Raw genomic sequence first — 13343 nt, forward strand, 5'->3', positions numbered from 1 at the left:
AGGCCAAATTAGAACAAAGATAGAACATCCCAGGGGTTGAGCATAGGGTTGTATTCCTCTTTAAGGTTATATTTCTTCCACATAGAGAGGTACCATTCATACCTTCAGGGACTATACCAATTAGATTGTCAGCATTTGTGAGATGGACCCCAGTGGCCAGGGGTCCAATTAAGACAGAGGTGTTGGTTTTGAGATTTTCAGGAACTTCTCAGGTCAAAGGGATAGGAGTGGCTAAGTAAGCCCTCCAGCTGTGGGGCGAGCACATCCAGCAGGTTTGGGTGTGATTATCTATTTTATGGAAGACTTGTAGAGTAGTGTTGGCCCACTGTAGTAGTGTTGGTAAGCATATCTGATTGAGGGCTGAAAGGTTCAAACCCTGGTAGGCTGCCGGGGAAGTGGTCACCTTTATGGCTTGTATTACCCTATGCTGGGTATCCTTTATAGCCTTCTGAAGGGCCCTGTCTTGTACCCCTTCTCCGTCTGAGATCCCCCATTGAGGAAGGTAAGTGTAGCAAGCTCACTTCCCTCTCTGGAGACCCTTGTTATGACATGGGTTCCTGACATTTTGGGTTATTTCTATGGTCCAATACTTAGTCCTTGGGGCACCAGGTAACTGACAGAGAGTGTGTGTTTTTCCCTTGTAGCAATCTTTGTGGAGGGAGGTGAAGGCACTGAACACCCCTGACTCGCTAATTGTCATATAACAATCCTGGGGGCAAAGTGGATAAGTGGCAATTGTGAGGGTGAGAGAGGTTATCATAATATGCAGGCAATACTTAATAATCCTCCCATCCAGAGGAGGTATGTGAGACCCACCAAGCATGTTTTGTCCCATGTCCAGCTTGTTGGTGCCGTCTCTATCAGCCCAACAGTAAGAAGATCAGGGCTATGACACCAGTAAGGGGCAAGGGCTGGCAGAGCTGCATCCAAACCCCTGGGCTAGGTTCGCATGTTGATTCCTCAGGCTTCTGCTGTGTGCAGGCCAGATAGCTTCTGGGGTGTGGTTAGAGCAGGGGTGTAGGTCTCAGGGGCCTGCTTCCCTTTTGAGGGTCAGTTTAAGTGGATTGACTGGAGCTGGATCACTTCACCAAGTTGTTTGTTCTTCTGAGCTGACCTTCTTAACTCTGGAGTGATGGACCCATGGGTTGATACCTGAAACTTTAAGGGCTGTAGGAGTTGTTAGAATTACAGTATGAGGCCCAGTCCACTGTGGTTTAAGAGGTTCCCTCTTCCAATCTTTGACCGACACAGAGTCTCCTGGCTGAAAGGGGTGAAAGGGAGTCCCTAAGGAAATTGGGCCCTCTCTATGGTGTATCTCTGTAACTTGTTTAGGACTGCCCCCAAAGTCTGGAGATGTTCTCTTATTCCCTTGTCTCCAATCTGGTGTAGGTTTCCTGGGAGTTTTCCTAAAAATGAGGGGAGGGGTCACCCATATAATAACTCAAAAGGGGAGAATCCTAGTGCCTAGGCATGCATCGGGCATGCAGGAGGGCCAGTGGTAGTAAATCTGGCCATGGGAAATTAGTCTCTTGGTGGAACTTAGGGTTTCCTTGAGGGTGCGATTCATCCACTCTATTTTCCCTGAGCTCTGGTGTCAGTAAGCAGTGTGCAGTTTTCAGGTAATGTTGAAGGACTTTGTCAGGGTTTGTATGTCTGCCACAAATGCAGGTCAATTATCATTGTGTATGGTTAAGGGTAGACCAAAATGAGGCACAATCTCCCATAGAAGAGATCTGGCCACCTTGCAACTTTGTTCCACTCTGCTAGGGAATGCTTTGACCCATCCTAAATATGTGCAGATTATTACAAAAAAGTACCTAGGGGCGCCTGGGTGGCGCAGTCGGTTAAGCGTCCGACTTCAGCCAGGTCACGATCTCGCGGTCCGTGAGTTCGAGCCCCGCGTCAGGCTCTGGGCTGATGGCTCAGAGCCTGGAGCCTGTTTCCGATTCTGTGTCTCCCTCTCTCTCTGACCCTCCCCCGTTCATGCTCTGTCTCTCTCTGTCCCAAAAATAAATAAAAAACGTTGAAAAAAAAATTAAAAAAAAAAAAGTACCTAAACCCTTTATTTGGTTGTAGGTTGGTAAAGTCGACCTCTAAGTCTTCAAAAGGGGTGGCTCCCATCCTTTGTGTGTGAGGGAGGGGCTGTAGGGCAGACTAAGCATTGTTTTTGGCACAGGTTACACATTGTTCACTGACAGGTTGCCATAATGCCGGCAGCTGGCTGATATAGTAGTACTTTTTGAGGAGGGCCTCTAGCTCAGTTTTCCCTAGGTGTGTGAGTTGGTGATATTCCTTCACTAGGTGTTTTCCCATAGATGACAGGACAAAGATGTGTCCATTTGGCATGACCCCAGAATTTGGCTGAGGAGAGTATATGGGTTTGGAACCACTGAGTGTAAGGAAACAGTCACTTTGTTAATGGCCCTCAAATCCTGTACTGGTCAGTATCCTCCTCCTCACTTCTTGACTGGCAAGAGCGGGGTATTCCAAGCTGATTGGCACTCAGTTAGAATACCTGCTTCTCTGAGTTTGGTTAGGTGCTCTTGTATACCCATTCTAGCCTGAAGTGGAAGGGGGTACTGCCTTTGTCTCTGAGGTTGGGCTCCAGGGATCAGGTCAACAATGATGGGGGCCCAACTCCAAGCTAGTCCAGGTGGGTTATCTTCAGCCCATACAGAGAGGAATGTAAGCCTGAATTCTGAGGGGCCACAGGGTAGGGCCTGGGCACAGAATAGTCTCTATTCTTCTTCCCTTGGCAGCGTAATCACCAAGACCAGGGTTTCCTTCTGCCTTGGGTTTAATTGGAGGCTAGTGTGTTCAGTGGGTTCAAAAGTTATCTGGGCTCCAAGTTTGGAGAGCAGATCCTGGCCCAGGAGAGGAATCGGGCAGTCAGATAAGTAGAGGAAATCATGCCGGACCTTGTGATCCCCAAGTTCACATTGATGAGCTTGACAGAAGGGCTGTTGCATTGCCCATGTCCAAGTAGCCCCAAGTATGGTTGCCGTCTTTTGGCTGTAGGGCACCACTGGGGAACTAACAATGGAGTATTCAGCCCCAGTGTCAACCATGAAAATTATTGTTTGGCCCCCTACCTTCATTTTGTCTGTGGGCTCATGCGGGCCAAGAGAGAAAGAGCCCGGTCGCCCTCAGTCCGATTCTATCCCGGCCAGACCAACAAAGTTCTCGCCTTGAAGATCCTCCTGATATTGGCTGGGTTTTGACGTCCCTTCCAATTCAGACATTCATTCTTCCAGTGTCCTTTCTCTTTGCAGTATGCATATTGCTAAGGGGGCTCTGGGCTTCCCCCCTTTTAGTGGTTGGGGTCTTCCCATCTTTGTACCATCTGTTTCTTTTAGTGCTGCTGTGAGAAGGGTGGCCTTATTTTTTAGTCTTCTCTCCACTTCTCTTTTGGCTGCAAATTCTCTGTTCATGAAAACTATTGGCAACCTCTATCAGCTGAGTGATATTCATCCTGGCAAAGCACTCCAACTTCTGGAGTTTTCTTCTGATATCTGGGGTAGCCTGTGCCACAAAAGAGGTATTTACCATTTATTGACTTTCTGGTGCCTCAGGGTCAAATGGGGTGTATACACAGTATGCTTCACATAATCTTTCATAGTAGTCTCCAGGAGACTCCCCAGGGTGCTAGGTGACTGATGATATTTTAGTCATGTTCATGGGCTTTTTGGCTCCAGCTCAGATTCTCTGAAAGAGGGCTTCCTAGTATCATCAGATGTGGGCTTGTCCTTCTTCTGTGGTGAAATCCCATGTTAGGCGTTCTTCAGGTACAGCAGCTTGAGCCCAGACAGCAGGGTCATTAATCCCCAGAGGTGCGTGATCTTCTAGGTACTGTTCGTGTTTCTCTCATTCTTCTTCTTTCTTCTGTATTAAACAGAGTATGGAGTACCTGTTGACAATCTTCCCAAGTTGGTTGGTGGGTCTGGAAGAGGGACTCCATCAAGTTGACTATTGCTTGTGGCTTTTCAGAGTATGGTGGAGTGTTATGTTTTCAATTGAGGAGGTCGGTTGTAGAGAAAGGTTGATAATACATCATGGAACAACTGGACTGGACTGTTCCATCCTCATTATGTCTTTCAGGCTCTCTCATCTCCCTTACAGGCATTTGGAGAGCGTTAGATCTGGGTCTGGGGTGCAGTCTGGCTGCTGGCCCCGGTGGGGGAGGTTTCTCTGGGTCTGAGAGGGGCGGGGAGATGGGCGGTGGCAATTGCTGCAGCAGTGGCTGTGGTGGCAGCAGAGAGACAGATGGGGGAGGAGTTTCAATCTCAGGGGCAGTGGGGAGGGAGCTTGAACAGTCATAAGGAGGCAGAAAGACAATATCTTCCTCCATGTCTCCTTTAAATATTAGAGGAGCAGTGCATCGTTTCTTTGGCTTCCTGTGTGAGCCTCCAGATGAAGTGGCAAAAACCTTTGCCTGGCTCTGTTTGCTAAGGATGAATCACACCCAAGGCAGGGGATTTTGGGCAATTTCAAGCCAGGAGTTGATGTATGGAAATTTATCAGGGTGGCCTGGGTTCCCAGTGACTATTAGCCAAACCCGCTGCACTATTTGAGCATCTAATATCCCTTTTGGGGGCCATCCTACATTGAATATGGGCCATTATAGTTCACAAAAGGTCCTTAACTTCCTGGGTGTCATTTTCACCCCATAATCACCTGAAAATCCCTTTTTAAAATATTTGAGCATGACATCTAAAATCATAGGTTTACTCTGTTTTGATCCCATTATTAATTTCTTTCTCATGTTCAGTGGCACAACGACAGACAAAGGGAGGGTATCCCCTTGGATGAAAGGACCAGATACTCCACTGATCGTGTTTCTGAGGGAAACTTTAGGTGAGGTTTGGCTGTTGTGGACTCAGCTTTGTGACTTGCAATCAGAGTCTGATCCGATACTGCCCTAGACCTTATATGCTCACCATGACACAGGAGAGCCCATTCAGACTCCGTAGACTTTTGGGGACCTTAAGAGTGCCTGCCTGTGAAGCGACAAACTCGAACTCAACTGGCAAGCCTGGCTGAGCTGTACATTCACATGCAGACACACACCAGAGTCTATTACACTCCCTCCTGCAAAATTTTCTACCTGTGAGACTATTAAGGCTTCTGGGGATTGATTAGGTCCCCCTTCCACCCTTTTGGGTAGGCCTGACTATTTTATTTATTTATTTATTTATTTTTAATTTTTTTTTTTCAACTTTTTTTTTTTTATTTTTATTTTTTATTTATTTATTTTTGGGACAGAGAGAGACAGAGCATGAACGGGGGAGGGGCAGAGAGAGAGGGAGACACAGAATCGGAAACAGGCTCCAGGCTGTGAGCCATCAGCCCGGAGCCTGACGCGGGGCTCGAACTCACGGACTGCGAGATCGTGACCTGGCTGAAGTCGGACGCTTAACCGACTGCGCCACCCAGGCGCCCCTGGCCTGACTATTTTAAGGTCCCGGCCTTACTGGTTCTGACATCGGGTCCAGGTCCTCACCTTCCAGGTCTCTTTGAGTCTGGTGGGAACAATGCAGCAGGGCTGGCCTGAGGTGAATGAGTGGGAGACTGCCGAAATTCAGGCAGGACGGGTCTTCTCCCTTGTGATCCCTTGCTCCGTCACTGCCTCGCCATTCTTCCAAACCAGTGGCAACAATGGGCCAGTGTGGTTGGGTTTCCTAGTCAGGGAACCAAATATGTTATGGAACCATGCTGGAACACTGGCAGAAAAACCAGGCAGCACTCAAAAATCTTGGTCAATCGGAGATTTATTTAACACTGGTGGGCTCAGAGGAGACTGTTTTTCCAAAGATCTGAGCCCCAAATGCAAGTGGGGAGGGTAATTTATAGCTGTCAGCTTCCATATCTGTGGGGATCTTTGTGCATGCAGCAAACAAAGGAAGAAGAACACAGAGGAGGGGTCTCTAAGCTAGAGACCAGAGTTTGTTTGAGCCCCATCGGCCATCTTGGGCATACTTTATTCACCTATCCAACAGTAAAATGGGCACTTGAGGCATGGAGGTCACTATACTGAATATATACTTCACCATGTAACAAATACCTTGTCCTCTTTACAGAATACAGTAACTATACAGTAGCATGGCACTATGCAGGCATTTTAACATTACAGGCATTTAAAGATTGAAAGAACCAGAATGAGCCTCAGCAATACCAGCGTCAGAATCCAAATTTGTCCAACCTACTTTAAAAGGCAGTTTATGGGCAGGAAGCAGTTCCAGAGAAAAGACAAACAAGCAAACAAACAAACAAACAAAAAACCCACAAAAATTGAAGATCTCATTTATAACTACAAGAGCAAAGCAAACTGCAGATAGTTGTGACTCAAAGACATAGTTACATCTCTGTTGTATAATGCTAATTTATAGAGAAAGACCTAATGTCATTTTTTCCATCATTAAAATTATCGTCCAATATTTGAAATTGTCTAACAGAATGTGTCAGTCTGAAGAGAGAGAAAAAACCTCACATTTTCCCACACTAACCTGAAATGAAGTCAAGTGATGTATTCTTGGTAGGTGAAATTTGTCTTTCAACAATGTCATTACAGCATGGTAAGATTAATAAATATATTTTCAACTTTTCAATCATTGTGTCAGAAGAAAATGGGCACATGTCTAGGAAAGATAAAGAAGGCTGGAAGCTGATCTGATCACAGAAAATCAGAGGTTAATTCTGTATTCTTTTAAAATTATTTCCCAGAATTTGTTTTGTGACTTCTAATTAATAAGACAAATGTGAGGATATTTCTAGGGATTGAAAAAGAAATGTGTTACTGTTCATGCTTTTCCTCAGTTCCAACTCTGGGAACACAAGTGAAAATGCCATTTCTCTGTTGTAGGGATGATGTATTTCAAAACCTGGACTCCTTCCACAATATTATTAAAGTTCGTTGAAGCGTTGCTACTAGGAAAAAAAATGTCAAAAGAACTCATGTTATTTATTGTTTCTCAAATCCACTGCTATTTCAGGTTGTGCCTAAGCTAACCAACTGGTTTTATCTTGGAAGCCACTGGCACAGTAGAGCACTATAACGTGTGTACATAAAAGGTATTAGTAGACCCAGGTAGTAAAAACTTGATTCCAAACTCTAGTGACTCTGAAAAGGAGACTCGGGATTTTAAAACAAGAACAGTTTATAAAGAAAAAAGCAGATCCCCAAGTCATATTTTAGGGAGATGTTATACCAGCAGGTTTCATATTTCTTTAAAATTATTAAACCTACTGATGTCCAGTACCTTCTTTTCTAAGGCCATAAGTGAGGAGAAGAACAGATAGGAAGGAGGTTACAAGTGTGAAGAGCAAAAATAATAATCATGGCTTACACTGAAGCTGAAGATAGAAAAATTTTACATGGATTGTCATTTAATCCAAACAAAAAAGTGTTTGAGGTAGGCAGCCTAAGCTGTCAGAGAATTACTTTAAATTGGTCCTGATAAGAGGATGACTCTTCATGGTTGAAAAGTCAGATTCCCCTCTGCTTCTCTTTGAAATTGCCTGAATTCATTGAATCAAAGGGATGATAGCAACTTTCATGACCCATGGACTTCCTATAAATTTACACATGTTAAAGATGACTTAATAAGGAGTATAAATACTAATTATTCATCTGAGTTTCTTAATTTCCAGATGAATTAACCTGAGGCTCAGATTACAGGGATTTACTAAAATCACGGGTCTGAGACGCCTCTCGCCCAGGCTACCTCCACTTTCCCACACACTATTACCTTATAATGTGGAGAAGGAAGCCATGGGCCATTCGTCCAGTTTCTAACAGCCCTCTTTACACACATGGCCCCTTTCATACAAAGAAGCTTTGGAATCTATGTCAATACATTAGATTCACAGGACTAGATGTAATGCCCCAAGCTGCACATTGTACTACAAGAAATTTCCTCTAAAAATCACCAAAGACTGATGTGAAAAACTTCCAAATTCTCCAAATAGTTAGATTTGAATGACCTAAAGATGCATGCACAAATTAAAAGAGATTCATAATTCACCCTTAATTACCAATACTGAATCTGTTCTTTTTTTAAATAATGAACTAATTCATTCATATTTAATGCCTGACATCTGATAAAGAAACGTGATGAAAAGAAAGTGAGCTTTAAGGAAAGATAAAAACACAGAAATGCCACATGGGCAGAGAAGAAAAGAGAGAGAGGAGACTATGTAAGGCATAGGTGATCACTTAGAAGATGCAGAGGGAGCCAAATAGAGGGACTCCAAGTTGGATCAATCCACCTGGAAGAGTCCCTCCTGACCTCTAAAGTCTGCTGAATTGAAGCCTGCCACTGATGACTGCATATGATGCCTCTCGGTGACATTCTCCCTTCTGGTCTCCATAACTCATTACTGCACAATCACGATGCAAGTTCTCTGGAACTAGGATGATGGCTTTCTGATCCATTAGTATTTCACCAAACTGCACACAAACACATTCTGCCTCTAATCATATGGGTAAGCAATGGCTGACAACAGAAAGTGACAAAGATCCTGTTTAGCAGAAGCATTACAGTTCATTCTGCAAATGATTTACTGTCATTCAGTTACACAATTAGCTCTTGGTTTTCACTTCTTGGGTATTTGACTTTTTTTTTTTTTTTTCTTGGATGGCCGGCATTAAGTGCACAGCCAAAACAGTGAAATTATCATGAAAGCCTTCACCTTTGGACCAAGGAATATCCTAAATTATTTAAAAACAGCACTTTCTTGAGGTGCCTGGGTGGCTCAGTCTGTTGAGTGTCTGACTTTGGCTCAGGTCATGATCTCATGGCTTGTGAGTTGAAGCCCCACATCATGCTCTGTGCTGACAGCTCAGAGCCTGGGTCCTGCTTTGGATTCTGTGTCCCTCTCTCACTCTGCCCCTCCCAGGCTCACGCTCTCTCTCTCTCTCTCTCAAGAACAAATAAAACATTAAAAAATTAAAAAAATAAATAAAAATGAAAATAGCATTTTCTTATCAAAGCCCCATAAAAAATTAGAAACTTCAGACAACATGGAATTATTCATCAACAAGAAAGAACACCTATTATGGGGAAAATAGTGAGTAACAGGTCAAATTTATCAAGAGAATCCTAATTTTTAACCTTGGTTTTCTTCTTTCCATGTGTTAAGAAAATACAAATTTGGGATATGGAAACATAGTAACTCAAAAATGTTATTCACCTGGTTAAGACTCCATGCCATAAAGTTACTGACCACAGTTCCAAATGGGGCCAAAAGAACTTCCCAAATGTCCCCTTCTGGGAAACCCAGGTGAATAAGCAGAAATATAAGCCTAAGGATGAGAGGATTGCTGTCCTATTCTAAGTAAAAATCCTGCCTATTGCTTTATTTTTAAGCTGTCACTGCCATGTTTAAGTTATAATGGCATTTCATTCATAAGCACATTTTCCTATTATCGGAACCGGTAGGGGGCCTTGACATGTGAATCATCATTTCATTATGTCTATTCCTCACACTGGTATGCAAATTAAACAGAAATACAAGCCAGATGAAATAGAGGGGGGAAATCTGAAGCAATAACTATAAATTGAATTAATTTTTCTAAAATCTACAAAATATATAAAGCAATTAACATTGGTAATAACATATTCTACTTCAGGCACATTTTCAAAAATATTAAGTTCAATTTTAAAGGCCAACACTGCTCACACCCTTCTAGCCAAACACTTCACTTCTGTAAAACAGAACTGACAGTTTTAATATTCTCTAAATTAAAAGGACAGAATAATTCCAATTTTAAGTCAACTAAAAATATGGACAAAAACATACACTAAACAATTTCCCTCTTTTGCAAAGAGCTTCAAGAAAGGGTAGCAATCATTGAACATATAAATATATATAATATATATGTAAGAAATATTATTAAAACACCATGTGTAATCAAACAGAAATAATAACAATTCATTCAGACTAAAATATCCAAGCATGCCAAGTTGGATTTTTCAGGTTTATACTTAGATGCTTTCGAATCGCTGAATCTAAATGTTGACAACAACACTGGATCAGTTTTCTAAATCACGGGATCCAGTCATCCTGAATAAATGGGTATTGTTCCCTATCTCTCAAGTATTTTGTTTAAAATGTTTCCATTGAATTTCAAAAATATAAAAAGCAGTTCTAAAACGAATGCTGCAGAAGATCCTCAAAAATGTCTTTGGCTCTGCTTTCAGGGGGCTAGTCCCTTATTTATTTCTCATGGCAGGCACACCACAATAAATACATGAGTACTCATTCACTAAGGTTTTTTAAAAAAATTTTTTAATGTTTATTTATTTTTGAGAGACAGAGAGACAGAGTGCGAGTGGGGGAGTGGCAGAGAGGGAGGGAGACATAGAATCTGAAGCAGACTCCAGGCTCTGAGCTGTCAGCACAGAGCCCAACGCAGGGCTTGAACTCATGAACCACGAGATCATGACCTGAGCTGAAGTCAGATGCTTAATTGACTTAGTGACCCAGGCACCCCTAATTCACTGAGATTTTAATCATCTCTGTAACTAATCTTTCCTTTAGCCCACAGCAGCCTGTTCATTTCCAAAAGTCAACAGCTTTCCCTAAAATGCTTGTGAACAAGCTGAATCACCTAGAAGAACTTCACTTTACTTTAAAAAAGTTTTTTTTTAACATTTATTTTTGAGAGACAGAGACAAAGCATGAGAGGGGAAGGGGCAGAGAGTGAGGGGGACACAGAATCTGAAGCAGGCTATAGGATCTGAGCTGTCAACACAGAGCCCCACATGGGGCTTGAACCGGGAGATCATGACCTGAGCCAAAGTTGGGTGCTTAACCAACTGAGCCACCCAGGAGCCCCATACTTTTCTGGTCACAAAATACCAAAAAGCTCTACTGGAAGTTGATACACACAAAGGTCTACTGCAGAAGAGTATCATTTATATCATTTATTTTTGTATTTAAAATAATAATGACTAATTTTTCTTCACATTTCTACTTAAATGTTGACTTCCCCTAAAAAAAAAAAAAAGCTTTACCCATCTTTTCATTTGTTAATAACCAAGATTTTCCAAACAGGGATTCAAAGAAATTGATAATTCCTAGTGTTGACACTGTTCTCCAAGCAGTGAGCCTGTTCTAAAGGAATGAGTCCCTGTGTCAATGCTACAATCTATTGAGAAAAGCACTCGTGAGCCACTTAATTTCCAACTCTTAGAAAATCCATTATTCTGCACACTGAGACAAAAATAGGATGCAACCAAGACGTTCCTAGATTATGACATTTAGAACAGAGCATATTCAAAGTGGAGCTAGCTTTCCACCCATAGTTATTTAAGGAGAAGGTGAGCAGGCCCCACACTGTGGGAATCCGCCTTTCCATTTCTCTCCTGTTTGCCTTCAATTGGTGGAAATATTCATGGCTTTACAGGATCAGGTTCTTGGTGAGTCCTATCATTTTTGTAATTACTGTGGCTGGTATTAGTAAGTGTCTTCCTTTTATATGCTGAAATAAACTAATGGAAGAGGCAGACCCTATGCAAAATGGCTGGGAATAAGGCCAAATCTTTTTCCATACATTCAGGGACCAGTAATTTTCTAAACGGCCCTTTAAGCTCTGTAGCCTCAATAATTACAACTACCGCCGCATGTAATTTACAGAAATAATTATGCACTCTTCCAGTCCCCATCACCCATCTCAAGCCCATGGCCACTCACCTTGTCTTTATTTTCAGTGCCAGAAGCCTCAGGCTTGGTTCTGATCACAAACGGGGTGGACAGTCACAACAGGACCCTCTCAAAGGCGGCACTGACCTTTGGAGAAACGATCTCGAAGCAGTCCTCAAACCTGAGCATTTTGTGGCTGTTGCACCACAGCTATTTCCGCAGGCCTTCCCCCAGCTGTAGGATGGACATGTGGATGTCAAACATCAAATTGGAAAACGAAGGCCCTGCAGAAGGTACTGATGCTGATTCTGAGGTCCGCAGGGACTTGGGAGGCTCCCCGGGGAAGGTTCTTCCTGGTGTTAGTATTGTCACATTCTTTGATGAGGAAGGTAAGACAGCTACAATTGCCTGGGTTCTATCGGAGCACAGTTTCTCATTGGCCACCTGCTCCATGGCCACATCAAGCTGGTAGATCTTCTTTCCTGCAGCCTTGATCATGCCCAGCATTGCAAAGCCCACAACGTGGTGAGGACGGAAGTAGTGAAGCAGAAGGGTGCCCTCCAGGAGCCCCTTGCACAGGAACGATGGGGACACCAGCGTGGCCTGTTTCCCAAAGGAAGTTCTGATGTGTTCCAACAAAGCATCAAAGCCATTACAAAAGTCCTGCAATGTGCCACCCATGGCTCAAAGGACTCATTCTCATCAAAGAATATATTAAAGAACTCCTCACCAAATCTTTCTTGAACTTCCTCAAACTTCAAACCTAGAGGTAAATGGGAAGCAAATGTTAGTCAAATGCAATAAAATAATTGAATTTATAGCTTTTTAAAAAATGCTCATCAAATGAGATAACTAGTGAGTGAAGCTAGAGAGATATTTCCCTTGGGCCCAGAAATTCTCAGAGAGATTAATTCATTTTGAATTAGAGAAAGAAAATTTCAGTTCACCTTCTGGGGGCTTCTAAGATGTTGATGAGCATAAGCTTCCTTTAACTTTATGTTTTTTTGTTTTTGTTTTTGTTTTTAAGTAGACTTTATTTTTTAGAGAAGTTTGAGACTCACAGCAAAAGTGAGCACAAAGTACAGATATTTTCCATAGAACACTCTTCCCACAAATACACAACCTCCCCCTTCACACACACACACACACACACACACACACACACAAACACACACACACACAATCAGTCATGCACTACAGTGGTACATCTGTTACAATCAATGAATTACAATGACACAACACCATCACTCAGAGTTGGTAGTTTACAGTAGGGTTCACTCTTGGTGTTGTATGCCCTTGGGCTTGGACAAATGTGTAAGGATACGTGTCTACCATTACAGCATCACACAGAGTAGTTTTGCTGCTCTAGAAATCCTCTGTGCTCTGCCTGTTCATGCCTCCCACCTTACCTCAGCCCCCTGTAGCACAAACTTTCTAAATGCTGCTAATTTAGCTGCCCAATTTTCTTTTCAATACCCTACTCCATTTGCTACAATTAGCACAAACAAGATCTTTTTCTTAATGGTTTCCCTCATAGGTAAAGAAACTTTCCAGAAGCAGCTATCAAGTTGTTTCTCTATCGGGCCCATCCACTATTACTATCTGACTTATCAAAATTCTTCTGTTAAGTGGGAAATGTCAACCAGAGAGGGAATTTATGGTACTTGAGCAGAGAAAGGTATCGGATTATCTAGTGTCAA

At 42.7% G+C, this 13343-nt stretch overlaps 1 protein-coding gene across 1 annotated transcript in view; it reads right to left on the reverse strand.

The window, feature by feature from the left end:
• Window positions 1-11694: 11694 nt before the first annotated feature.
• The window catches only part of LOC131486747 (guanylate cyclase soluble subunit alpha-2-like), a 33253-nt gene continuing 31604 nt past the window's right edge, over window positions 11695-13343 (reverse strand). The window contains exon 2 of the mRNA XM_058686627.1: window positions 11695-12406. Coding sequence (XP_058542610.1) covers window positions 11854-12324 — 471 coding nt within the window. The 5' untranslated portion in view covers window positions 12325-12406 and the 3' untranslated portion in view covers window positions 11695-11853. The remainder of the gene's footprint in view (window positions 12407-13343) is intronic.

The sequence above is a fragment of the Neofelis nebulosa genome, chromosome 10 (assembly GCF_028018385.1).
Source record: "Neofelis nebulosa isolate mNeoNeb1 chromosome 10, mNeoNeb1.pri, whole genome shotgun sequence".
NCBI classification, from domain to species: domain Eukaryota; kingdom Metazoa; phylum Chordata; class Mammalia; order Carnivora; family Felidae; genus Neofelis; species Neofelis nebulosa.